General features: G+C 36.1%; 1 protein-coding gene across 1 annotated transcript in view; it reads left to right on the top strand.

The window, feature by feature from the left end:
- The window catches only part of CUL3 (cullin 3), a 108,784-nt gene that overhangs the window by 11,839 nt on the left and 71,781 nt on the right, over window positions 1-25,164 (top strand). The window contains exon 2 of the mRNA XM_027875884.1: window positions 19,390-19,587. Coding sequence (XP_027731685.1) covers window positions 19,390-19,587 — 198 coding nt within the window. The remainder of the gene's footprint in view (window positions 1-19,389; window positions 19,588-25,164) is intronic.

Below are 25,164 nucleotides of genomic sequence, written 5' to 3'. Positions count from 1 at the left end.
ATAGCTATTTAGTTCAACATCCTAATTTTAAGGATGAGGAAACTGAGGGCCAAAGAAGTTAAATCATTTGCTTTCATCCAGTTGGGACTGAAATTCAAGTCTTTTGATTGACTCTTAATCCATACTGCCAAATTGAAATATAAGACAGAGCCATTCATTGTTCATAATATACAATGAACACATTTATAAAAAACTGTTTTTTTTTAATTAATTTATTTTGATTTATCAACAATCACTTCCATATACTTTTGAGTTTAAAATTTTTCTCCCCTTCCCTGCCCACCACCCTCCCCAAGATGGCACACAATATGATATAGGCTATACATTTATGTTCCTATTAAACATATTTTCACTGTAGTGATATTGTAAGTAAGAATTAGAACCAATAGGAGGAACCACCAGAAAGAGGAAACTAAATTCAACAGAAGAAAAAAAATAAAAAACTGTTTTCTAAGTAATAAGCATAATAATCATAGCTTTTCTTGAAATAGTATGAGTATAGTAGGAAGAACACTAGATCAATATAGTTGGATTCTTTCTTTCATTCTTCACTAACTAGCTGTATGAGTTTCGGCAGATCACAATATCCTTGGGTCTCATATTCCTTGTTGGTAAAATGAGAAGATTGATAAAATCCCTTCTTGCTCAAAAATTGTATGATTTTATTTTTTAAAAAAAGCCTATACAAGTTACAAATAAATGAAAGCTCATGAATTCTAGAGTAGCCATTGTCAATTAATTGTAAACTCACCTCTCTTCCCAAGTCTTTACGTTCTATAAAGTAGAAATGTCAACTCACATGGAATTTGTAACCATTAAATCATAATGTGAAGGAAGTGAATGATATGATAGTACTCTTAATTTGAAATGAAATTTAGCTTTAGATAGCATTTGATACTAGAAATAGTTATTTTATTTGACAATATCCTAGAATCCTTTTTCATATTGTGTTATTCTGTATCCCAGCCCCACCCCACCAGCTCCCTCCCTCCCTCCTGGGAAGGAAAAAAAAGGTCGTTTCAAGAGAAAGACTTAAATATTTAAAAAATTTGTAGTATTTCACACAGGCTCATGTTCCCTACCCCTAGTTTGGGGATGAAGTAGTGGGGTGTTAATTTGCCATTTGTCTCAGTTGGGAGTTTGTTTTTCATGTTAGATTTTTCGCTGTAATTTAAGAGAGTCCAGTTTCATCTGTTGCTAAAACACCTTTCAATATCAGAACCAAAGCTCCACAGAAAAAAAGTGTAATTAATTATTCTTGGCTAATGTTAGTTCTACTTTCACATTTATATCTGAGAAGTTGATGATAGAGTAAACTTTTTTCTCTGTTACTTTCTGAACTACTCCTTGAATTTAGCTTTCTTGTTTTGTCTTCCCACTCTAAAGTCCAGATGGGTGTTGAAAAAAATACCTTTTTCAAATATGACCTCTTACTAGTGTTTAGGGAGTAGCATCTTGAGAAAATGTAAACAGATCTCCAGTTGCATGCATGCAAATGATAGGCTGTAGCTGCTCTTTCAGAATGTTCATCCAATAGATTTACTTACAAGTCAGTTTTCTAAGTAAGAAAACTTTTGTCTCTTTTAAGTGTCTTTGTTTTTTAATTTAAACCTTTTTTTTGATAGAAATCTTCCTTAAGGCATACGAATTTCCCCTACTTAAACAATGTAGGCAGTTTCTGGCATACAAGCAAAGTGGACCAAAGTTGATAGAGAGGACCCTCTCCTGCAATTCCTGCCATCTTGTTCTTGGGGTTGAATGTCAGACATTGTTCCTGGAGCTGGGGGTGTGTGTGTGTGTGTGTGTGTAGGGGGTTGGGATGTATTCTTGCATCCCAAATTTCAGCTCAAATTATGTCCAAAAGTCTTTTTTTCTTTTCTTTTTTTTAAGTATTATAGTTCTGCTTCATTTTGAGTTAAATATGTTTCTGGACTGATATGGGAACATTTATATCATTGTTTCTATTGGTAAACAATCTTAATACTTACCAATTCAATCCACTCATCAATATGGGATTGCTATATGGTAAACTTAACATTTTATAGATGATTCAGGTAGATAGATCATCATGGAAATAAGTTTAGTTGTGCTTTGATATCCTCAGGAACTATTGACATGTTAGGCTTAACTTAGGTTTACACTGAATTTCCCTGTTTCACTCTTGATTTTTTTTTTCTCTCTCTCTACATCAGATTTCACTTTTACTAGCAAACTCCCTTTCTTCTTCCCTTCTCTTACCCTTCTACCTGCATTTCACCATAAGTGAAAGATTGCCAGGGGAAATGAGATAACCAGAACTGGTAAATCCACAGACTTCATTCTTATAATTCTCCATAGAGTTTTAAGCCAGTAAACAGGCTTGAGTGAGGTATTATCTGTCCTTTGAGTGAAATACACAAGCTATGTGAGAGTTAAGTTTTTTCTAAACTTTGAAACCTTTTAAGGTTTGTGGCAGTATTTGAGATGGATGTGCCTATACTTGCTGGATTAAAAGAGGGAGAGGGGTGAAGATTTAGTGTTATGCTAATTAGACTTGTCCCAAAAGTCTCTATATACTGTATTTCATTCTTTTAACAAATATTTTTGAATGCTACTATGTGCGTGTGATACTCCCTACTGTTAAGGAGCTCATTGTCTACTGAGAAGCGTAGAAGATTGTCCTCGGAAGTTATTTGTAACTTTGCCACTAATCAAAATATTGTCATTCTTTGGCCTTCTTTACCAAAGCAACTTATTTGAGGTTTAGGACTTGGATTTAAGCATCAGTCACTTTTCCTTTTTCATTTGCTGTAGCCTTTTTTCTGGCTTTGTCATTTTGAATTGCCTGGAATCTCAAATTCTCACCCTTTTCCCCCACCCACCACCTTCTAAATTTCTTCTTGTAGCAAATTATTCACAAGGGACTAAAGGCTTCTTTCTTGTCCTTTGTATGCTGTGGATATGAAGAATAAAATTCTTTTCATTTACATTTTGCTGTAGTTCACTCAGTCTTTGAGCAGTACCATCAGAATGTGTAAGTACTGTACATTTATAGTATGCAAAATCAGATTTTTATCTGTTTTGGTTATGCATTTTGTGACTAGGTCAAGTAATATTAAAAAGAAAAAAATCAGAGGTTCCTGAAGGGAAATCTATAATATGTTATATTGTGTGAGCAGTTTTTCATAATAATTGATTTTTACTTTCGAGCACTGGGGAAGGGGTGTACTTTCTGGAGATTGAAATGAATGACTTGCCTTAGATTCAAAGAGTGTTCTTAGTGAATTTAACTATATGCATTTAAAATACTGGTTTTCTAGTAATTAACTACTACTGTAGCTTGTTCTTGCGTAGTGGATTTACTTTAATCTTTTTCTTTGACTTTTTGAATAAAGATATTATATAAATCTAATTTATATTATGTAGCTCTCTGCCAGAATGCTGGCACTCAAGCTCCATGTGGCAGCATAGCATATTAGAAATACTGGACTTAATAGATCTGGGTTTGTGTCTCAGTTCTGCCATTTACTAGGCTGAGAGAGAACAAACATTAAGCATCTACTATGTGCCAGACACTGTGCTAAGCACTTTATTTTACAGATATTACTAGCTATGGGAGATTTGGCTGATCAATTCACGTTTCTGTTCGATCATTTTTTTAAAAGAGGGCCTGGAAATGATTACTCTTAAAGTTGCTTTGAGCAAAGTAGACCACAAATTAAGAACTGTGTAAAGTGAACTATTAATAATTTTTGCTCACATTACACTATAATCAGAACACTCAATCTCCTGTGCAAAATTATCATTCTTATGCAATCTAATAATAGCTCTCACTTTTTGAGAATATTTGTGTTTAGGCACCATTAGTTCTGTGAGGTTTTTCTGAGTTGAATATTTATAACCATGTCTGTAGTTTATGAGAACTGGGAGTTGACTGATTTAGTTTCATCCCTTAACTTTCATAAACGTTTCATTATTATGTTCTGAAACTAGGTGATTGAGTGAGGCCATTTTAAAACCTATTGATTATTCTGCCAACAGTGCTAGAGTGTTCCATTTGATGCCAGTTGTGAGTTAACTTGGCAAAAGTAGCTATCCAAAAGAATTTGAACTTAAGGCTTCAGTTCACTGTAAGTTCAAATTTTATTTCATAGAAACACTTGTTCAAGTGAGAAAGAAGAATCCTTAAAAATAGTGCCTGTCATGAAATTGATTTTGTAGATTTCTTAACCATTGGGTAGGAAAGAAGAAATGTGGTATTGATTACCACAAGTGATAAGGTCCTTTAAATTTGATTTTTTTTTAAACTCTGACTAATTGCTGGAATTTATAGTTACGGTTGTTTGCTGAGGAAAAATATTGCATGGATATGATAAATATTTTAGAAAACTGCATTGTTGCTGGTTTTAAGTTAGTTTTAAGTTAGAGGGGTCCAACACACTGCAGTGTTGTACCAGATTAAGATGTAATTGGGAAATAATTTATAAAATAAAATATAATATAACAAAGATAACAGTACATTTTAAAACTAAGTCAGTATGTAAGGACAGGGATCCTTTTATATGGCTTAGTGACCCTTATTTTCTGTTTAATTTGGACACCACTGGTCTGTGACCTAATTTGATTTCTTAAACTTGGAGATTTAAGTGAGATACTGCCTAGATTTTTAGTTAACAGTAGTTTGGTTTTTTTTTTTGTATTGTTAAAATGCTAAGAATGTACACAAGCACTGTTCCAGAAAGTTAGGCAAGCGAGGGCTTTCTCATTTTGTCTGACCTAGTTTTTAATAGGGGTGCATTCCACTTCCATGAAATCCATTGTACAAATATCAGTTTATACAACAAGAAAGTTAGGGAATTACTACAAAAACACCATAGGGTGTCTCCTTTAAATGTCTTCCCTAATAAATTTTAAATGTTAAATTTTCAAGCTCATGTTATGCAGGATGAAGTACATTTGTTAAATGCATGAGAAAAACTTGACATGGAGTCTTGTGTGACATAAGATAAAGAATCTCTTTGAATATACCTTTTTCAGGTGAAAAATCATAACACTGATAACTCTTGCCTCCTAGTTTATTTGCATGGATGCTGGTAGATTAAGTATGAACCTTTTCCTATTAGTTACTTCTTAACTCTGCAAGAATCTGACCCATACTGGTTTTTGTAGTGAAAATAGCCCCATAGTCTTACTATTGCTGTAATTGTACAATATTGTGCTTGTTTCCTCCATTACATTACATTACATTGCAAGAAATGTTTATTGAGCACCTGTATGCAGAGTTCTGGGAAGTCTTTTTTTTTTTTATAAGAACCAAATTTAGATAAGAGACAGCTCTACTCTCAAGGAGTTTAGGTTACGGGAGAGGGAGGAAGCACAACTGAAATACATAGTAAAAGTGTATTAGGAAACAATATCATGCCTGGTCTGAGGGAGATTAGTGAAGACTTACTTCTTGAATAGATGGCATTGGAGAGAGGCTCAGAAGAATGGATAGGAATTTAACTGGTAAAGAAAGGAGAGAACATTGCAGTCATAGAGAAAGGTTTGAGGAAAGACCCTACAGGGAAGGGTGAATGAGCTAGGGGCCAGAGACTTCAAGGTTGAAGTCATCAGTAATAAACAGTGAGTTGAGAAACTCACTGGTATAAATATTTATTTTTTAGATTTGTTGTTGTGGGTCAACATGTGGAGTTTAGAAGCTTTGATGAAAAAGGAAACTTGATTTTTAGTACTTTGGCATATTGATTCTAGGAAAGAATCTGTATTCTTTACAACTGATTGCTTTGGCTTGAATTGGCTATGCAGCATTCAAAAATGTTATTTGAAATTATATTTGTGAAACTGTTTGCTTTATGCCATTGCAATTCAGTTCAATTCTGCACTCACCTAAAATACCTACTGTGCTAGAAAAAGTTTAAAATAAGACTAATTCCTCCACCCTGATGGAACTTAGTCTGGTAGGATAGTATAAGACATGGGGCGGCTAGGTGGCTCAGTGGATAGAGCACTGGCCCTGAAGTCAGGAGGACCTGAGTTCAAATCTGGCCTCAGACCAAACACTTGACACTTAAGTCACTTAACCCCGACTGCCTCACTAAAAATAAAAAATTTTAAAAAATTTAAAAAAGGATAGTATAAGACAAATAAGTGGAGGGCAAAATACACAAGTTCATAAAAGAAGTGTAAGCAAAGTGAGATCTGAGGGATGGGAGAGATCCAACTGGGCAGGGTCATTGAAAGTGTCTCAGAAGAGCTAGTATTTGAACTTCAAAGGATTGGTAGGCAGAGACCCAACAAACAAAGAAAGGGAGAACATTTCAAGCATAGTGAACAGAATGAGAAATTGTATAAAATTGGAAAACTGCAGGGTATATATTGGGAATGATGAGGAATCCAGTGAAACTAAAGCAGAGATTGTAGAAGAATATTCTTGAATTTCAGGGAAATTATTTTGGACTTTGGTAATGAGACCCTGTGGTCAGGATGATGGCAGTAAGAATAGAGAGCAAGAGACAGAAGCAAAAGATTGTAGATGTAGAATTGACAGCATTTAGTGACTTAAATAGAGGTAAGAAGGAAGAGTCAAATTTAACCCTAAGGTTTGGAGAGTGGGAGATTGGGTGGTGCCACTGACAAATAGTAAACGGAAGGTTTGAAGAGAAGATAAGTTTGGTTTTGGACTAGTGAAACTGGTGGGACATAGAGGAAGAGCAATACCATATGATCTTGCAGAAGGGGGTTTGAAGCTTGGAAGAGAGATCAGGACTGAAGATTTAGGAGTCATTGGTATAGTATGGTTATTGAAGTCATGGGAGTAAATATGGTTGTCAAAGGAGAGGAAAGAAGACTAAGTATAAAACCTTGGAACAACACACTTGAAGGGATAAGAAAAGAACTGGGAAGAGGGATAGAGAGAATGGTTAGAAAGGTAGGGAATGTTAGTGCTGAAGCTAAAAGCATTCAAATGAAAGGTAGTCAGCAGTATCATGCTGCAGAAAGGCCAAGGAGGATGAGAATGTTAAAAAGTCCACAGAATTTAGCAATTAGAATGTTTAGCTAATTAACAAGAATTTATTACATCTCTATTTTGTGCCAGGCACTGTTGTAGGCACTTGGGATTGAAAGATACATAAAGTGAACAAGGATTTATTAAGCACTTACTGGGTGTCAGGCACTCTGCCTTCCTTAACTCTGCAAGAATCTGACCCAAACTGGTTTTTTGTAATGAAAACAGCACCATAGCCTTTCTTTGTTGTTATTACTGTACGATATTTTGCATGTTTCCTACATTACATTAAGTATATGAAATGTTTATTGAGCACTCCTATGCAAAGTTCTGGGGATATAAAAAGAGGCAGAAGACAGCCCCTGACCTTAAGGAGCTTACAATCTAATGAGGGATTCAATATTCTAACAACTATACAAACACAATATGTACAGGATAATTTTGGGGTGTGAGCTCAGAGGGAAAGAGCTAAGATTGAGAACTGGAAAGCTTCTTACAAGAGATAGGACTTCAGCAAAAACTTGAAGGAAGTCAGAGTAGCCAGTAAGAGGAGAGGAAGAGGAGGAGGAAGATAATTCCAGCCAGGGAGCATAGTCATTGAAAATGCATGGTTGGAGTCTGGAGATGGGAGTATCTTGTGCAAGGAACAGCAAGAGTCTACTGGTTGCAGAGTACATGGAAGGAAATAAGATGGAAGAAACTTAGAAATATAGGAAAGGGGCAGGTTATGAAGGCCTTCAGAAGACAAAAATAAGCTCACAACTGGTTACATAGCTTGGATCAGATAGTTGTTAATGGTTTAATGTCAGTAGATGGGGCAGAAGGATCTGTGGTTAAACGGTCTCATGCGTTTTAATATTTTTATCAGTTATCTAGGTAAAGGGATAGGCGTCATGTTCATTTAATTTGAAAATAACAAAAAGCTGAAATGGATAACTAACTCAGGGAACAACATGTTCCAAAAGGGTCTTTGACAAGGCCAGAGGATTGGACTAAATCTAATATGATTAAATTCAATAAGTATAAATAAGTTTTTAAAAATTCAATTTCACAAATATAAGATGGAAATGAAATGGGCAGGCAGCAGTTACTCTGAAAAAGATCTAGTGGTTTAAGTGGACTGACAGCTCAACGTGAGTCAACACTTTGATGTGGCAGCCAAAAGCAACTAATGTGATCTCAGGCTATGGCGAGAGCACAGGTACACAGCTGACAGGAAGTGGGAAGTGACCGCCTCATTGTGCTCAGACCTCATTTGGAGTGGGAAGAGATTTGGGGTTGGCCTTTAGAATAGTCCAGGCATAAGATGATGAAGTCTTGTACCATAGTGGTGGCAGTGTCAGAGGAGAAAAGGGTCATATAGGAAAGCTGTTACAAACGTAGAATCAGTAGGACTTGGCAACTGATGGAATATTGGGGCGGGAGGGGGTTGAGAATGAGTGAGGTGTCAGACCCTAACTCAAGGAGTCAACCTGTATACATAAAAAAGTATGTATACAATAAATATATACAAAATCAATTCAAGGTAGTTTGGGGGGTATTGGTGCTAGCCCCTAGATTAGGAGAAGTCTCACCATGAGATGGTATTTTTGCTAACCTTTGAAGGAAACTAGGGATTTAATCAGGGAAAGAAGCGAATTCCTGGTTTCTGGGATACTAGGCAAAAGTATGGAGATGGGGGGCAGCTAGGTGGCGCAGTGCATAGAGCACTGGCCCCGGAGTCAGGAGGACCTGAGTTCAAATCCAGCCTCAGACACTTGACACTAGCTGTGTGACCCTGGGCAAGTCACTTAACCCCATTGCCTAGTCAAAAAAAGAAAAAAGGGGGGAAAAAGTGTGGAGGTGGGAGATGGATTGCTGATATATGTGAAGAAGGCAAAAGGGCTAGTTGGGTTGAACCAAAGAATGTGAAATGGAATATATATATAAAACAATTCTGGAAAGGTAGGTTGGACTTAAATTGTGAAGGGTTTTAATGAGGAACAAAGATGTTTGTATTTGATCCTACAGTTAGTAGGGTGATCTTTGAGAAAGCAGTTTCATTAGAATGCTGAGAATAGGAGCTGAGGATATAGACTATAAATTTACCTTGGGGGAAACAGTTTGAAGCACAACAGATAATTGTGCTGAACTGCAACAGAGTGATCTGAAAGTAGAATTTCTAAGTTCAAGATCTTAGAAATGGCACATGTAGTTCCTTAAGATAGTTAGGTATAAGGGATCCCTTACCAGGTATCATTTAAGGTAGAAAAATGAAGATTGCTAGAGTTGGGTAATTGGGTGGTCATATTGGTAAAAAGGATACCAGTGAAGATTGAAGTCCCTGAGAATGATGGCAAAGGATGGATTCAAGAGGAAAATGATGAAATAGATAATAGTTGTTAAGGAAGTTAGGGGAATTACCTGGAGATCTCCAGATGATGGTGACTGGGTAGTATAAATAGATTTCATGGACTAAAGAAAAAAAGATTACTGAGGTATGGTGGGGCAAGAAAGGTCTGGAAGATGAAATTCAGAATAATGATTATTGTTACCTGTGACTGACTACATGGCAAAAGACAGAGTGACTACCCAGTGGTTTGTGGGCAATATGCTTTTCTCAGGAGAAAACTAGGCTTAGAAAAAGAAAGACAAAATAAATTGAAATGGGCTTGGGGAATTGAATTAATGGAATGAGAGTTGTGGAAGAGTTCGAGACTATTCCCTAAAAGATAAAGTAGTCAAAGAATATAAACAAGCAAAATTCAAAAGAAGAAATACAAGCTGTTCTAAATCACTCATTTAGTGAAATGTTTTAAATCACTCATAAGACACATGCAAATTAAAACTCTGACGTTTACATGGTTACAAGATTGACAGAAGTGACAAAAATGATAATTGTTAGAGGAGCTGAGAACAGCTACACTACTGGTATTGGTCTAGCCATTCTTCAAAGCAACTTGGAGTTATGTTAGAATAATAACTAAACTATGTACTTTTTAACCCATAAGACAGGAAAAGTCCCACATTTGCAACATTTATAACAACACTTTTTGTAGTAGTAAAGCTAGAAGGAAAGTGGATGTCCATTGTTTGGAGAAATGGCTTGGATACCTTGTGAATCTAAGGGAATATTATGGCATAATAGAAAATGATGAAAGTGAAGAATACAAAGAAATTTGAGACATGTATGAACTGCTTGAAGAATCAAGTAAGCAGAAACAGAACAGTTTACGTGATGGCCACAGTAATATAAAGAATTTTAAAATACAGTTCTTTTTAATTCAGTGACAATCTTCAGAGAGTGAAGTATAGCCCCCTTTTTCTTGTCAAAGGTGGTAGATTGCAAGTGGGAAAAGAGGCATACATTGGTTGACAGTGTGTTTATTTTTGTCTTGTTTAGTTTCTTAACTGTACTGCTTTGTCACTAGGGAAGATACGATTAGAGTTCCTACCGGCCATTGAGGTTTTTTGTTTTTTTTGTTTGGTTTTTTGTTTTTTAATAAAAATCTTTTTCAGCATCAGTGAAACTTCTTTAAGATAGGGCATGCATCTTGCATCTAAAGCAAAGAAACTGGGGATTGGAAAGCCAAATTTATTGCAGGTAAAGTAATATATTGACGTTAGGAAGAGAGAGACAGGCTGGGTCAGTGGAAAAAGCAGTGAAAGTTGAAGAACAGCTCAATTTGAATCTCATCTTTGATACATAATAGCTTTGTGAACTAGGGTGTATCACTTAATTTCTTAGTCTCAATTTCTGTCTCCAAAATTGCTCTACCTATTGATTTAACATGATTGTTGTATAGAAAGTATTTTGTAAAACTTAAAATACTATGTAAACATACGTTTTTATTGTAATTAGAAACATAAAACTGACTGACTCTGGAATTCTAAATAGAATATGGAATGCTGGTTTTTCAGAGTTCAGTCACACAAGATCTTAACTTAAGCTCAGATGTACTTTGAAATTCTGATAAAGTAACCACTAAAATAAGACAACTGTATAAGATCTAATGATTCAGTCATATGCAAATATGTTATCACTTGTCACTCAATTGTTATTAGTTAGATTTTTGGACAGTAAAAATACATATATTTTAATTTTTTTCTGACTACATATGGGATTGTTTAATTTCAAAATATTCATTATAATTTTCTAAAATTGGCATTTACATAATCAAGAATTATCTGTTTAAAGGGAACTGAGATGACATCTAGTGCAATTTATCCTTGAACAAGGATGATACCCTTTATATCATAACCAACAATTTTATGTAGCCTTTACTTGACAACTTCCCATTTAGGGGAACTTACTACTTCCTAAAGCAGGCATCCCAATTTGGATAGCTCTAATCTGTTCAGGAGATTTTCCTTAAATCAAGTCTAAACTTGACTCTCTTAAACTTCTGCCTATCCCTTACTCCTTATTCTACCTTCTGTGGCCCTCTGCCTTCCAAGTGATAGCCCTTCAAATATTTGACGATAAGTACCATGTCCCTTCAAGACTTTTTGATCAGTTAAACATATTTTAAATGATCTTCATATGGCATGAAGTTAGAGCCTTTCACTACTGTATTTGCTATCCTGATTCCTCTCTAATTTAACAGAGTATCATTCCTAAAATGAGAAAATCAGAGCAGAATTAAGTACTGGAGCTGTGGTCTGACCAGGGCAGATTATAGCACACTCTAGTTCTCTAATCTTGGACATCATCCCCTTAATGCAGCCTAAGATTGCATTAATTAGTTCTCTTGGCTACCATATCATATTTTTTGCTTATATGGAGCTTGTATTTTACTAGAACTCCAAGGCTGGGTTGTTTTGTGGTTTGTTTTATTTTTTTTTTAAGTGAACTACTATCTAATCATGATCTTCTTATTGTCTACATGTGAAGCTCAAATATAGGACTTTGCTTATTAAATTTATCTCTATTAATTCTTGTCCTAGTCAGTTCTTTGTATGGTCTTACCTGTGGACATATTTTTACTTTTTGAATCCTGTCATCTAGTGTGTTAGGTATCCCTTCCAGCTTTGTATCATCCAGAAAAGATTGTCATCTGTGCCTCTGTCAGTCATTGATAAGGTTAAACAGCCCAAGGCCAGGTATTAATCCTTGTGTCACTTCACCTCTTTTCATAGTAATAGTGAATCATTGATGATTACCCCTTGAGTTTTGCCATTCTGCCAGTTCTAAATTTCCCTTACGACAGCAAGTGCTCACATACAAAGAAATGCTGAACTGATTATCTGATCTTGGAGAGAGTGCCAGACACTCGTGTTAACTTGCAGCGAAGGTGGGGAAGAAGCCCTTGTTGTGCTGTTGCCGTTCATCACCTAGCAGGCATCAGCTGTGTTGGCACATGGTTGCACTCACTTTATCCCTGTTCAATGCCAGTAACGACTGAAAACACAGCAAAAAGATATGACTCTCACACCTTTCAGACTAGACACGGACTGAGGATGGTTGGTTGCCGTGGGGACAAACAGGAGAGAGTGCTCAGTGACAGCCTACCTGCCAAGTTACATGACAGGCACAGTAGTGACTAGTGGAGAGCAGGTTAAGTGGGGCATGGACAAAGCACTCATTACATCTTTTCTTTCTTTGACATCCTCTACATTTTTCGCAAGCTGCCCAAAATTCTTTGGCAGGCTGCAAGCAGCCTGCAAGCTGTGTGTCGTGCACGCCTGTTCTAGTGCCTTCCCTCTGTTGATTACCTCCAGTTTTTTCTGTATGTGACCTCTTTGTACGTAATGCATGTTATCTCCCCCATTAGACTGTGAGCTCATTTAAAGCAAGTACTGTCTTTTGCCTTTGTTTGTATCCTCAGTGCTTAGCACATTGCCTGTTATATATTAAGTGCTTAATAAAAAGTGTTGACTGACTAGATCCTATAGACAGTGGGGAACCACTGCATTAATTGAGTTAAGAAAGTAACACAATCATGTTTGCTTTTAAAGAAAATTATGTGGGTAGCAGATATGAATAGTATGAACAATAGTATGAACTGGAGATTCTCTGAAGAGACTTGAGTCAGTCAGACCAATTAATAGGCTGCTGCAGTAATTTAGATAAGAAACCATGAAAGCCTGCACTAAGGTGGTAGTTATGTAAGAGAAAGGGTTGGATGAATGTTATGAAGGTAGAAATGGCAAGATTTTTCACTGATTGGATATAGAGTTTGAAGAAGTGAAGAGAAAGGTGCTAAGATTACAAACCTGGGAGACTAGAAGAAGAGTGGTGCATTACACAGAAATAAGGAGAGGTATGTGTGGCTTAAAAGATGAGTTCTGTATTAGACATTTTAAATTTCCACAAGGCCATTGGTGATGCAGTACTAAAGCTCAGGGAAATATAATCTCTCCCTCTCTTTCTCTTTTTCTCCACTCCCCTCTCTCTGCCCCTCCACAAATGTATACGTGTATCATCACATTTCTGATGGTGACATATAAGTATTTATTTGTGAGCCATCTTCAAATATGTGACAGTTAAACCCATGAGAACTCATGAGGTCACAGAGAGTGTATAGAGAGAAGAGGATCAAAGACAGATTTGGATGATTAACCAGCAAAAGAGTCTGAGGAGTTGTCAGATGGGTAGGAGGAGAACCAGGAGAGATTAGTGTCAGAAAAACAGAGAGGAGAGAAAACCAAGTTTGTTATTAGTGTTAAATGAATAGAAAAATCCAGTAGGATGAGAACTGAGAAAAGGCTATCAGATTTGGCCATCAAGAGATCATTGGTAACTTTGGAGAGAATGATTTTAGTTTACTAATTGGGTTTTAGAGGCCAAATTACAAAGATTGTCAGTAAAATTTCCTTGTTTCTCGATCTTTTTAAAGATAGAATTATCATGAATAAAGTCAAGAAATTATTACATGCTCTTTTTTGTGTAGAAATTTTAAGCAGATGAATGGATAACTAAAGTCCCCCATCTCTGCTATGTAAGATTTAAGTTTTACACAAACAAAATCAATGCACTTGGAATTAGAAGTAAAACAATTAACTGGGGGAAATTCTTGGTAGCATATTTCCCTTATAAAAGGACTGATATCCAAGATTTGTAAGGAATTAATGCAGATATATAAGAACAAGATAGATAAATGGTCAGAAGATTTGAACAGGTACTTCTCAAAAGAAGAAAAGTAAGCTAGTAACCATGTGATAAAAAGTGCTTCACAGAACGAATAATAGAAAAGCAAATTAAGTAACTGAAGTTTATATTCATCAGATTGGCAAAGATGACAAAAAAGGAAAGTGGCAGTTGTTCCAAGTGAGAAGACAGGCTCGCTAGTTAATAAATTGTTGATGGAATTGTGAATTGATTGAACCGTTCTAGAAATCCACTTGGAACTATACCCACAAAGTCACTAACCTGTGCGTACCATTTTTGACCCATTGATACCACTTCCTAGTCTTTTGCCCCTCAAATAGATCAAAGACAGGGAGAAGGACCCACATGTATATAATATGTATCGCAGTACTTTTTTTGTTATAGCAAAAAATTGGGTGCCTATCAGTGGCTAAACAAATTATGATATATGAACATAATGAAATAAGAAATGAGCTCAATAAGAAATGATGAATATGAGTTCAAACTTGAAAAGATTTGTATGAACTGATACCTTATGAAGTGAGCAGAATCAAGAGAACAATTCCTACAGTGACCGTAAGAATTATAAAATGGAAAAAAGAAAACAACTTTGAAAGATTAAGAACTCTGATCTATTGTCCAACCAGAGCTCCAAATGATGGATGGTGGAACATGTTTTGAACCACTTTAGGTGTAGAATAAGACCAACACCATCTATTTTTAGACATGACTGATGTGTGAATTCATTTTGCTTGACTACAATTTTGTTACAATGGAGAGATTTTATTTTTTGAGGGGATAGTTGGGGGACTGTGGGGTGATGTCATAGATGTAGGTAAAATATTTTAAAATACATGGAAGAGGGCGGAAGTTTAGAAGGGGAAACAGGAAAGCAGGGCAGTGTTGGTAATACTGTGTTAAATTTAATATATGCTTTTTAAAAAACAAGGTGTATAATAGAAATTAGCAGCTTCATAAACAACCTTCTTTTTTTATTCTTTGTATATATTCCTGTTTGATGTCTGTCAGGTTCATAATTTAAAAAAAAAAAATGGAACACAGGGGAGGATGTATTGCCCTATTCTGTGTGATCCCATTTTGGTCAGGTTGATGGAGTACTGATCTTACTGTCAGAAAAATCCTTTGTTTGAGCCCTTAGTCCTATACTTATTAGCTGACTTTGGGCTAGTCAGTTCTCCAGTGTATTATTTGAAACTGTCTACTTCACAAGACTGTTGGGAAAAAAACTGTTTTGTCAAAGAGGTCTTTATTAATACATAGTTTTTTATATCGCCTACATTTCCCCTTGTATTCCTTCTGGAAAACAAATTATCTTTTATTTCAAGCAAGAAGAAAGAAAAAAATCAGCAAAAGTAATAGATATTTAAAAATCTGACATAATATGTAGTGTCCTATATCTGTGGGATCCCTACTTGCAGAAAGAAGTAGAGGAAGTATCTTCTCATTCCCCCTTTTTGGGACTTACCTTGTCATTTATAATTTTGCAACATTTAGTTTCATTTTAGTTTGTGGGGATTCTTTTCATTTACTTTGTTAATGCATATATCATTTTCCAAGCTCTGCCTGCTTCCTTTCTTTGCATCGTTTCATTTGAGGCTTTCCAGAGATCTTTTATTTACCATGTTCGTTATTTCTTATAGTTTAGTAATATTCATTGCATTCGTGTACTATAATTTCTCTAGCCAGTCCCTAATCAATAAGCTTCTACTTTATTTGCAGTTCATAGCAACCACAAAAAAAAAAGCCACTTTAAATATTTTGGTATGTGTAGACTTTTTTGGGGCAGGTGTAAGTAACCTCCTCATGTCTGGTGTAGTATTCAGAGGTCATGGACATTTGAATCACTTTATTTGCATAATTCTGTATTGCTGATAACTTACATTGTAAACCTTAAGGGATAGCACCTGTATATTGAGGTTATAAAAGAGCAAGCAATATATGTGAAGGCTCAGTTAAATTGTAAATGATTTTCTGAATAATACTGATATTTGAGGTGTTTTTAGATATCAAAAGGGACATTTTTTGAATAACTATTGGAGAGCAATAGGTAAGTAGATGTACATGTATTGGGGTATGGTTAAAAGAATTTGTGATATGTAAATATAATATTATTGTGCCCCTTCCAAATATAAGGAGTTCAGGAAAATTGATGAGACAAGTTTTAACTGAGCATAGTATATATAATGACTGTAATAATACATGAAAATGTTAAAAAGCAACTGATCTCAGATTAAAGGCAATTGACAACTATTGGTTCCAGAGAATAGAAATTAAAGTTCTGTTAAAGGTGGTCATTGTGTTCATTGGTTTTGCTTATCTCTTTTCTTTGAGACAAGAGAAGGTGCTATTGAAGGGAGAATTGCTATCAGAAACTGACTATAATGTAAAAAAAAAAATACAAGGGATCAATAAAACTATTTTTTAAAAGAAAGCAGAATTTATATTAATATAAAGATGAATTGTTGAGACTTCTTTATGGAACATATAAACTATCCTTGGAGCGCTATTTTGTCTTGTTTATTTTTTGAGGGTCAAGCAAGTATTCGGGAATCAGAGGTTTGAAATGTTTGGCTATCCTAGGGATGAGTCCTTGAGAGCAAGTGACGTTCCTCAGGGCTGTGTCTCACAAAAAGTAGAGAAAGTGTGAGCATGTCTGTATACATATACATATGTGCAATATTTGAGAATTGTCTCCATAGAGGTGATAATTGAAACCATGTGAATAGATGAGATCACTATATAGAGGGAGAGCCAAGAGCAGCCTTTGGGAGACACCCATGATTAAGGGAGATGAGGTATCAGCAAAGGCTGTCACTTTTAGACATTTGTAGATATGTTCATTTGTGTGAGTAGATTCTTTTCAGATTCATTTGATTAGTATCTTTGTGGTTGAGGTAAGTTGAGATAAGGTTTAAAGTTAGATTTGTGGGGGCAACTGGGTGGCGCAGCAGACAGAGCACTGGCAGTGAAGTCAGAAGGACCTAAGTTCAAATTTGACCCTAGACACTTACTAGCTGTGTGACCCTGGGCAAGTAACTTAACCCTGATTGTCTTTCCAAATAGTATAGTTAGATTTGTGATAGAAAGTTCTTTTGCTAATGTGCCCTCTTGAATAGCACTCAGAGGGATATGGAAGATTACTAAGTCTGCATTGGCCATACTCTTTAAGTGTGCCTTATTATTGAAGAGGTACCCTGAAAGTAGAACTTCGGACTGGTTGCAGGGCTATTGGACCTACCTTACTTCAAATCAACAGCACTTGGTGTAACTCAGTACATTCTATTAATTATCATGCCAGAAATATGTTTTGAGCTGCTTGGCTTAGCTAAATACTATAATTCAGTGACTTGATATTCGATAGTCTTTTATGGACTTTGATTTCTGTTTTTCATGTTGAAAGATAGTTATCTAGGTAAGAAAAGAATAAGAACCAAGGGATAAAGAACTGGTACTTTTATAAGTTTATTTATAGCAAGTTTACTTAAATTGAATTCTCTAAAAATTCAAAAGGAAAAAGAAAACTTTATAAATCTTTATAATTTATTTAAATTGAGAATCAGAAATTTGACATAGTTACTACATTACGAATGCCTGTTGATTTCACCTTTGCAATCTCTCTCAAATAAGCCCCTTTCTCCTTCAAACACTGCCACCACTCTGGTGGAGGCCCTTATCACCTCGCACCTGAATAATTGCAATAGCCTCCTCTTGGGTCTTCCTGCCTCAAGTCTCCCCACTTCAATCCATCCTTCACTGATCCACTAAAGTGATTTTCCTAAAGCACAATCTGACAGTGTCATTCCTCTCGCCTTTGCCTCCCAGTCTAGTAGCTCCTTATTGCCTCTAGGATCAAATACACAATGTTCTTTTAGAAAGCACTTAATAAATATCTATTGATTGATTGCTTGGCATTCAAAGCCCTTCATAACCTAAAAATAATAACAATAATAGCTGCTCATTTATAGTGCCAGACACTGTGCTAAGTGCTTTTTACAGTTAATTATCTCATTTGATCCTCACAATAACCCTGAGAGATAGGTGCAATTATTATCTCCACTTTACAGATGAGGAAACTGAGCCATAAAGGGGTTAAGTGACTTGCCCAGGGTCACACAGCTAGCATCAGAAGAACTCAGTTCTTCCTGAATCTAAACCAGGTTCTCTATCCACTAGGCAGCCCAGCTGCTACAAACTAGTCTCCTCCTACTTTTCCAGTCTCTTCTTACATCTTATTCCTAGCCACAGACTCTTCAGTCCAGTGATTCTCTGACTTCTTGGCTTGTTTCATAAACCAGACACTCCATCAATTTCTCTGGCTTTCTCCCATACCTAGAACACTCACCCTCCTCCATTCCTATTACTGATCTCCCTAGATTTCTTTAAGTCCCAACTAAAATCCCAGCTTCTACATGTATCCTCCAACTCTTCTTAATTCTAGTGCATTCTCTCTCTGTTATTTCCTATTTATCCTGTATATAACTTTGTGTGTGTGTGTGTTTTGTTTATGTGTTGTTGTTTCCTCCCCCTCCCCCTCCCATTAGATTGTAAGCTCCTTAAGGACAGTGATTGCTTTTGCTCTTTTTTTATTCCCAGCCCTTAGTACAGTACCTGGCACATAGTTGTTCATCCTTTTGTGAAGAGGACCAGTGACATCACAGGACGATGTCTTGACTTGCATGTGAACTGGATTTAAGTGAGGCAAAGTTACACAAAGTCATCTTCCTAGTCATCAAAGTCCAGTGGCAAGACAGAAGTCAGGACAACTGATGCAGGCCCAGGAAGTAGTGGATGATCTTGGCATCTTCCATGTCTGACCAAACTCGAAGCGTTCCATAGCACCTGCTTCAGCTGCTTTCACGGCCATTGGAACAAATTGTTTTCATCAGCTCATTCTGCCCGGGAAAGTCTTTACATGCTTGGGATAGACATCTCCCTAACTCACTGACAGGTTTGAGGCCAATCAGTTAACCCTCAACCTGGTTTAGCCCATCTGCCAAGATAGTTTATGGGGGTGTGGCTAGCATGTTACAACTTCTTGGAGCCACAGGTGAGAGTGGGTGAATTTGGTGGACACCAGAGGTGGATGAGCAGCCCTGGAAAGGACTCAGCCAACTCTCACACCAGAGGTGCTAGTCCTCCCTGAATACCTGCTGGCACATAGTAGGTGCTTAATAAATGTTTAATGATTGATTCCTAACTAGTCACGTTTAGCTAATTTTCTTCTGTAAGAAATTATTTCACAGTACTGTGACTGTGGTTCAGATGAAGCTAATTCCTTTTCTCTATGTCTTTTCTCTTTTGGATATTACAGATGACCATGGATGAGAAATATGTAAACAGCATTTGGGATCTTCTGAAAAACGCAATCCAAGAGATCCAGCGTAAGAATAACAGTGGTCTTAGTTTTGAAGAGCTGTATAGAAATGCATATACGATGGTTTTGCATAAACATGGAGAAAAGCTCTACACTGGACTAAGGGAAGTTGTCACTGAACACCTCATAAATAAGGTATCCATAACTTTGAAAGACTTGATCCTTAACAAAGACATTTATAATCTTATGTTTCCCTCCTTTAGGAATTTGTTTTCAAAGTATACTGACAAAGTATGGAAAGTTTTTCTTTAATGTGAAACCTCATTAATTCAGTACCTACTTACTTGGAATTAGCAATCCTTTTGATGGGAGTTGCCATGGTGCTATTTTTATTATCTGTGAAGGAGGCCTTTGCCTACTTTAGAGAATAAAGTTTTCAAGTACCTTAGAAGTGATTGTTTACTAAACAAACAAAGGATATGTCTTCTGTGTGGCACCCTATCCCCTGGATATATGACCCCATATGAGGTCACGGCCTGCAGTTTAAGAAATGCTGAAGGGCTCGAGAGTGGAAAAAATTTAAGAAGTCTTATCCTAAAGCACTGAGAGGTTAAATGGCTTACTTTGGCCACAGAGTTACTATATGCCCAAGGACTTCCTGGCTTAGAGACTGACTCTTTAAATTATCTGTTCTTTTAAATTCAAGTCTAGCCTTCTATCTACATTGCCATGTGAAAAGTTAATTAATAATTCCAGGCAGTATGTAGGTACTAAATGGCCAGCACAAATGATCATAGAAGGAGAGAAATTCACAGGGTGTGTACTGTCTCAATTGTTGTTCAGTTGTTTCAGTTGTATCCAACTCTTTGTGCCTCCATTTGGGGTTTTCTTGGCAAAAATACTGGAGTAGTTTGCCTTTGCCTTCTCTAGCTCATTTTACAGATGAGGAATCTGAGGCAAACAGGGTTAAGTGACTTGCCCAGGGTCACACAGCTAGTAAGTGTCTGAGGCCAGATTTGAACTCAGGAAGAGAAGTCTTCACTGACTTCAGGCCCACCAGGCACTCTATCCGCTAAGCCATCTATTGCCAATGTCTCCCTACTCTATATCTTTTCATTGTCTCTCTCTCATGCCTAGTATGGTCTCCTTCCTCAGCTCCACTACTTGTTTTATTGTCATTCATTCTACTAATCTTTTTCTTCAGTCTTCTAGCTTTTACTGTGGTTTTCTCATAGGAACAGCCCTGGGGTGAGTCACTTTCTTGCTACTATTCTTAAGTGGCATAGTACTTTGAATTCCTGACTCTTCAGGAAGATCATAGTTAAAATCCTTCCTCTGGCACTTAATAGATATGTCACCAATGGCAAATCCTCTCTCAGCCTCAGTTTCTTTTTTTCTTTTTTTTCTTTTGTGAGGTAATCAGGGTTAAGTGACTTTCCTTAAGTCACACAGCTAGTAAATGTCAAGTGTCTGAGGCGGGATTTGAACTCAGGTCCTCCTGACTCCAAGGCCAGAGCTTTATCCACTGCACCATCTAGCTGACCCTGAGCCTCATTTTCTTATCTGTTAAATAGAGATAATAACCTGCCTTACAGAATTTTTGTGAAGATCAAATGAAATAAAGCTCTGTGAAAGTTTTAAAGCACTATATAAATGTTATCTATTTGTGTTGTCATTTTTCAGTCATATCTAACTCTCCATGACCCCATTTGGAGTTTTATTGGCAGATATATTGGAGTGGTTTGCCATTTCCTTTTCCAGATCATTTTGTAGATGAGGAAACTGAGGCACACAGGGTTAAGTGACTTGCACAGGGTCACACAGCTAGTATGTGTTTAAGGCCAGATTTGAACCTAGAAAGACGAGTCTTCCTGACTCTAGGCCCCACACTATCCACGTACCACCTCTCTTCCCCTGAGCATTAATATGTGTTAATATTTATTACACAGATGAGTCAATAACTGCTTTTGTAGTTGCATAAAAATATTATATTGTAAGCTTATCCTCTGTGTGCTTACTGAAAGCATCCTTGCTATAACTTTAGTAGCAGATAGGACAACAGGGATGATATTCCAATCCTATACTCATGTGATTCTTTTCCTGGGTCTATATCTTGAAAGCTTTTTGTACCATATAGCTTGGAAATAGAATATTATAGCAACATCTGTTTTAATAGTTATTAAAACATTTATGGATGAATGTTATGTTCCTGTGATTGTGAATAGCAATTCATTTGGTCTTTGAGGGTCTGGTTTTGCTGTGGTTTAATGGTTGAGTTTTCCAGGTTATTTTGAGGTCTGTATATTTAGTGTGGAAATTTGTTGTGTGTTAGTCATTGAAAGATAATTAATTTCTGATGCATAATTCTAGTAACCATGTCATATTTTGCTAGTTATTTAACAGGTGCTAAATTTTCCTGAGAGGTACCCTTGAAAGCCAAGAACACTACAGTTCAAGTTTTGCCCCCAACACGCACTAGCTGTGTTATCCTGGGCAAGTCACTTAACCATAACCCAAGCCTACAGAACCTGGAGCCTCGTGTAGCCCCTGGGTGGCTTGCAAAACCTTCATTGTATGTAGAGGAAGTTTGACCTGCCTTAACCTCTCTACTTCAGCAACTCTGTGAGGCTATAAGTTACAGAGAAATGGCCAACATACATTGGTAGTACTAGTTTACTCACTTTCTAGTGCCCTATATCAACGAATTCATTGTTATAGCCTGCAGTGATGTATTATGCAGTTTTTATCTTTTGGGGTTTTTTTTGTTTGTTTGGTTTTTTTTTCATTATTGTTATGTTGGAGATAGTGAGAGAGAGATTTCAGAGATTGGGGTTGGGGTTAGGTTGTGGAAAACAGTGAATACCAATCTAAGGAGTATGAATTTCATCCTATTGCAAATTCATATTTTTAAAATGAGGAGTTCAAAGACCCACATTACTAATATAAAGACTCACAATTAGACAGAAACTGCTAAGGAAAACCAGGAAGCAGTCTGGCAGAAAGTAGATACTAACCAGCATCTTATGCTGTATACCCAACAAAGTTATCAAGGAAGAAAAGACCCTTCAGAACTGTGGATGGGGGAGGAGTTCATGACCCAGTAAAGGATACAGAGGGTCACAGAAGATAAAACAGATAATTTCAGTTACATAAAATTTAAAAAAAAAACAAAACCTTTTGCACAAGAGAAACCAGTGCAGCTAAAAATTAGAAAGGAAATGGGTAATTGGGAAGGAAATCTTTTCACCAAGTTTCTTGGATAAAATTCTTATATCTAAATGATATGAGGAATTTATTCAAATTTATAAGAATAACAAAAACATACTCTAATAAGTTGTCAAAAGACATGATCAGGCAACTTGTTCTCAGGGAAGAAATCCAGGCTATCATTGAGCATATGAAAAAATTCTCCAAATCACTAATAATTAAAAGAATACAAATTAAAACATTAAATTAAAGCATAGATTGGATTTATATTAAAAAAAAATAGAAGACTGCAGGAAAACAGTTACACTGAATGTAAACATTTTGAATTATGGTCAAAATGACACTAAACCATGCATACTTTTTGACACACTTACTACTTACTACTGCGTATACCCCAGAGAGATCAAAGGAGAAAAGAGGATCCATTGGCACAATAATTTATAGTAGATATTTTTGTTGTAGCAAAGAACTGGAAACAAAGGAGATGCCTATCAATTGGGGAATGGCTAAACTAATTAATGGTATATGAATTTATTGGAATATTACTGTGCCATAAGAAATGATGAAAGGAATGGTTTCAGAGAAACCTGGGAAGATTTATTTGAACAGAATAAAGTGAGCAGTACTAGAATAGTGCATACACTAAAAATATTTCATTTGTTTTTGATTATTCTTTTCTCCAATTACATGTAAAAATGGTTTTTTAACATTTGGTTTTTTTTTTAAATTTTGAGTCCAGAATTTTCTCCCTCTTCCTCCCCATTTCCTGAGACAGTAAGCAATTTGGCATAGGTTATACATGTAACAACAGTATTTTAAAGAAAACTTAGAAAGATTGAAAACTCTGATCAGTTCATTAATTAATTGACTGTGACTCCAGATGACTATTGGTGAAGCAAAGAAAGATTAAAAACTCTGATTAGTTCATTAATTAATTGACTGTGACTGCAGATGACTATTGGTGAAGCAAGCCACCCGTGTCCTGACAGCAGGATTATGTGACTCATGGGTGCAGAATAAGAAAAACATTATCAGACATAGCCAATATGGAAATTCGTTTTGCTTGACAGTACATATTTGTTAAAGTTTTTTTTTTCTTTTTTCTTTTTTTAATGGGGGTTGGGAAGGCTAGGGATAGCGTAAGCACATTCCTTCCCCAAAAGAAAGTCCTTGAGGCATTTGTTTATAAATGCATAGAAGAGAACAGAAGGCCAGAAAGAATCAGAGACAAATAGCTTTGAAGGCTACATGTTGAATTTTATATATTTAATAAGAAAAGTAAGCTATACATAATTGAGATTACCAGTTTCGTGTACATCCTTCTTTCTGTACTATTATGTATACAGAAATGTCCCCCTCTTATTTGATGTTGAAGGTCAGATTTTTTTTTTAAGAGGGCTGTTGCAGGCCGTTGGAGATTTATTGTTTTTTTCTTTAACAGAAGGTAATAATGGCCAAAATAATTTAGTATTTTAGAAATATACTACTGCTAGTTAAGTATAGCATGAGTTTGAATAGGTAGAGACTGGAGATTGAGAGACCAGATATGGAACTCTTACAATACTTTTACTTTAATACTTAAAGGGCGATTTTTAAGGTGAGGGGCCTTAGAGATGATCATCTACTATAAAATGTTTTCCCCCACCTCCAACTGAAGAAATTATTGTGTTTTACACGGTCATGGGCAGATGAAACTGTTAGCAGGTAATTGGAGGTTTGGGAACAGAACTGGAGAGAGGTCTTACATTTATCATCCCTTTGCAAGAAGTGATCATTGAAGAGTGAATGATTTTTCTGAGAGTGAAGAGTGTAGGACAAAGGACTAAACCATAGTTAGAATTCATACTTAAGGATGACTGGAAAAGTTATTCTCCAGTAAGAATTTTAACTGAAAAAGAATTGTGTAAGTAGGTGGGACAGCAAATTCAAGCAAAGACCTTTTCAAGCATAGTGAGCCCTATCTTTTATTTTGTTTTCTAATAGTTTTCTTATTATTTAAAATTTTCTATCACTTGATTTTGTCACCTTCATTTTCACATGTATCTCTCTCTTTTCACATACCCAGCAAGCCATCCTTTAACAAAGAATAAAAAAGTAAGAAAGTAACAGTTCAGCAAAACTAACACATCAGCTAAATTTTCTTAGTATATGCAGTGTTCCACACCCATTATTTTCATCTCTTTTCCAGGGCCTCGCATAGCTAATGTAATAGTATTTAGTTTAACTTTGTTCATTGTCAATGCATTATTATAGTCATATATATTGTTTTCCTGGTTATTTTTACTTCACCCTCAAGTCTTCCCCATGCTTCTCTGAATTCTTGTTATGAATTTCTTCTTGTGAGATAGTAATACTCTGTTATGTTAGATTGTGAGCTACTTGAAGGCAGAGGTTATTTTTGCCTTTGTATATCCAGAACGTCACTTAGTGCCAGCACTTAAAGGGTGCTTAATGACTGTTTGTTGACTTGAACAGTTCCAATTCTGTACTTCTACCAAAAAATGCTTATGTAAATATTTTGGACCCTTATTCCAATATTTTATCTTCTTGGGATATGTACATATA

The sequence above is a fragment of the Vombatus ursinus genome, unplaced genomic scaffold (genome assembly GCF_900497805.2).
Source record: "Vombatus ursinus unplaced genomic scaffold, bare-nosed wombat genome assembly UNPS02014810.1, whole genome shotgun sequence".
NCBI classification, from domain to species: Eukaryota; Metazoa; Chordata; class Mammalia; order Diprotodontia; family Vombatidae; genus Vombatus; species Vombatus ursinus.
Note: the sequence above shows the minus strand (reverse complement) of the source record. Positions and strands in the feature narration are given on the sequence as shown.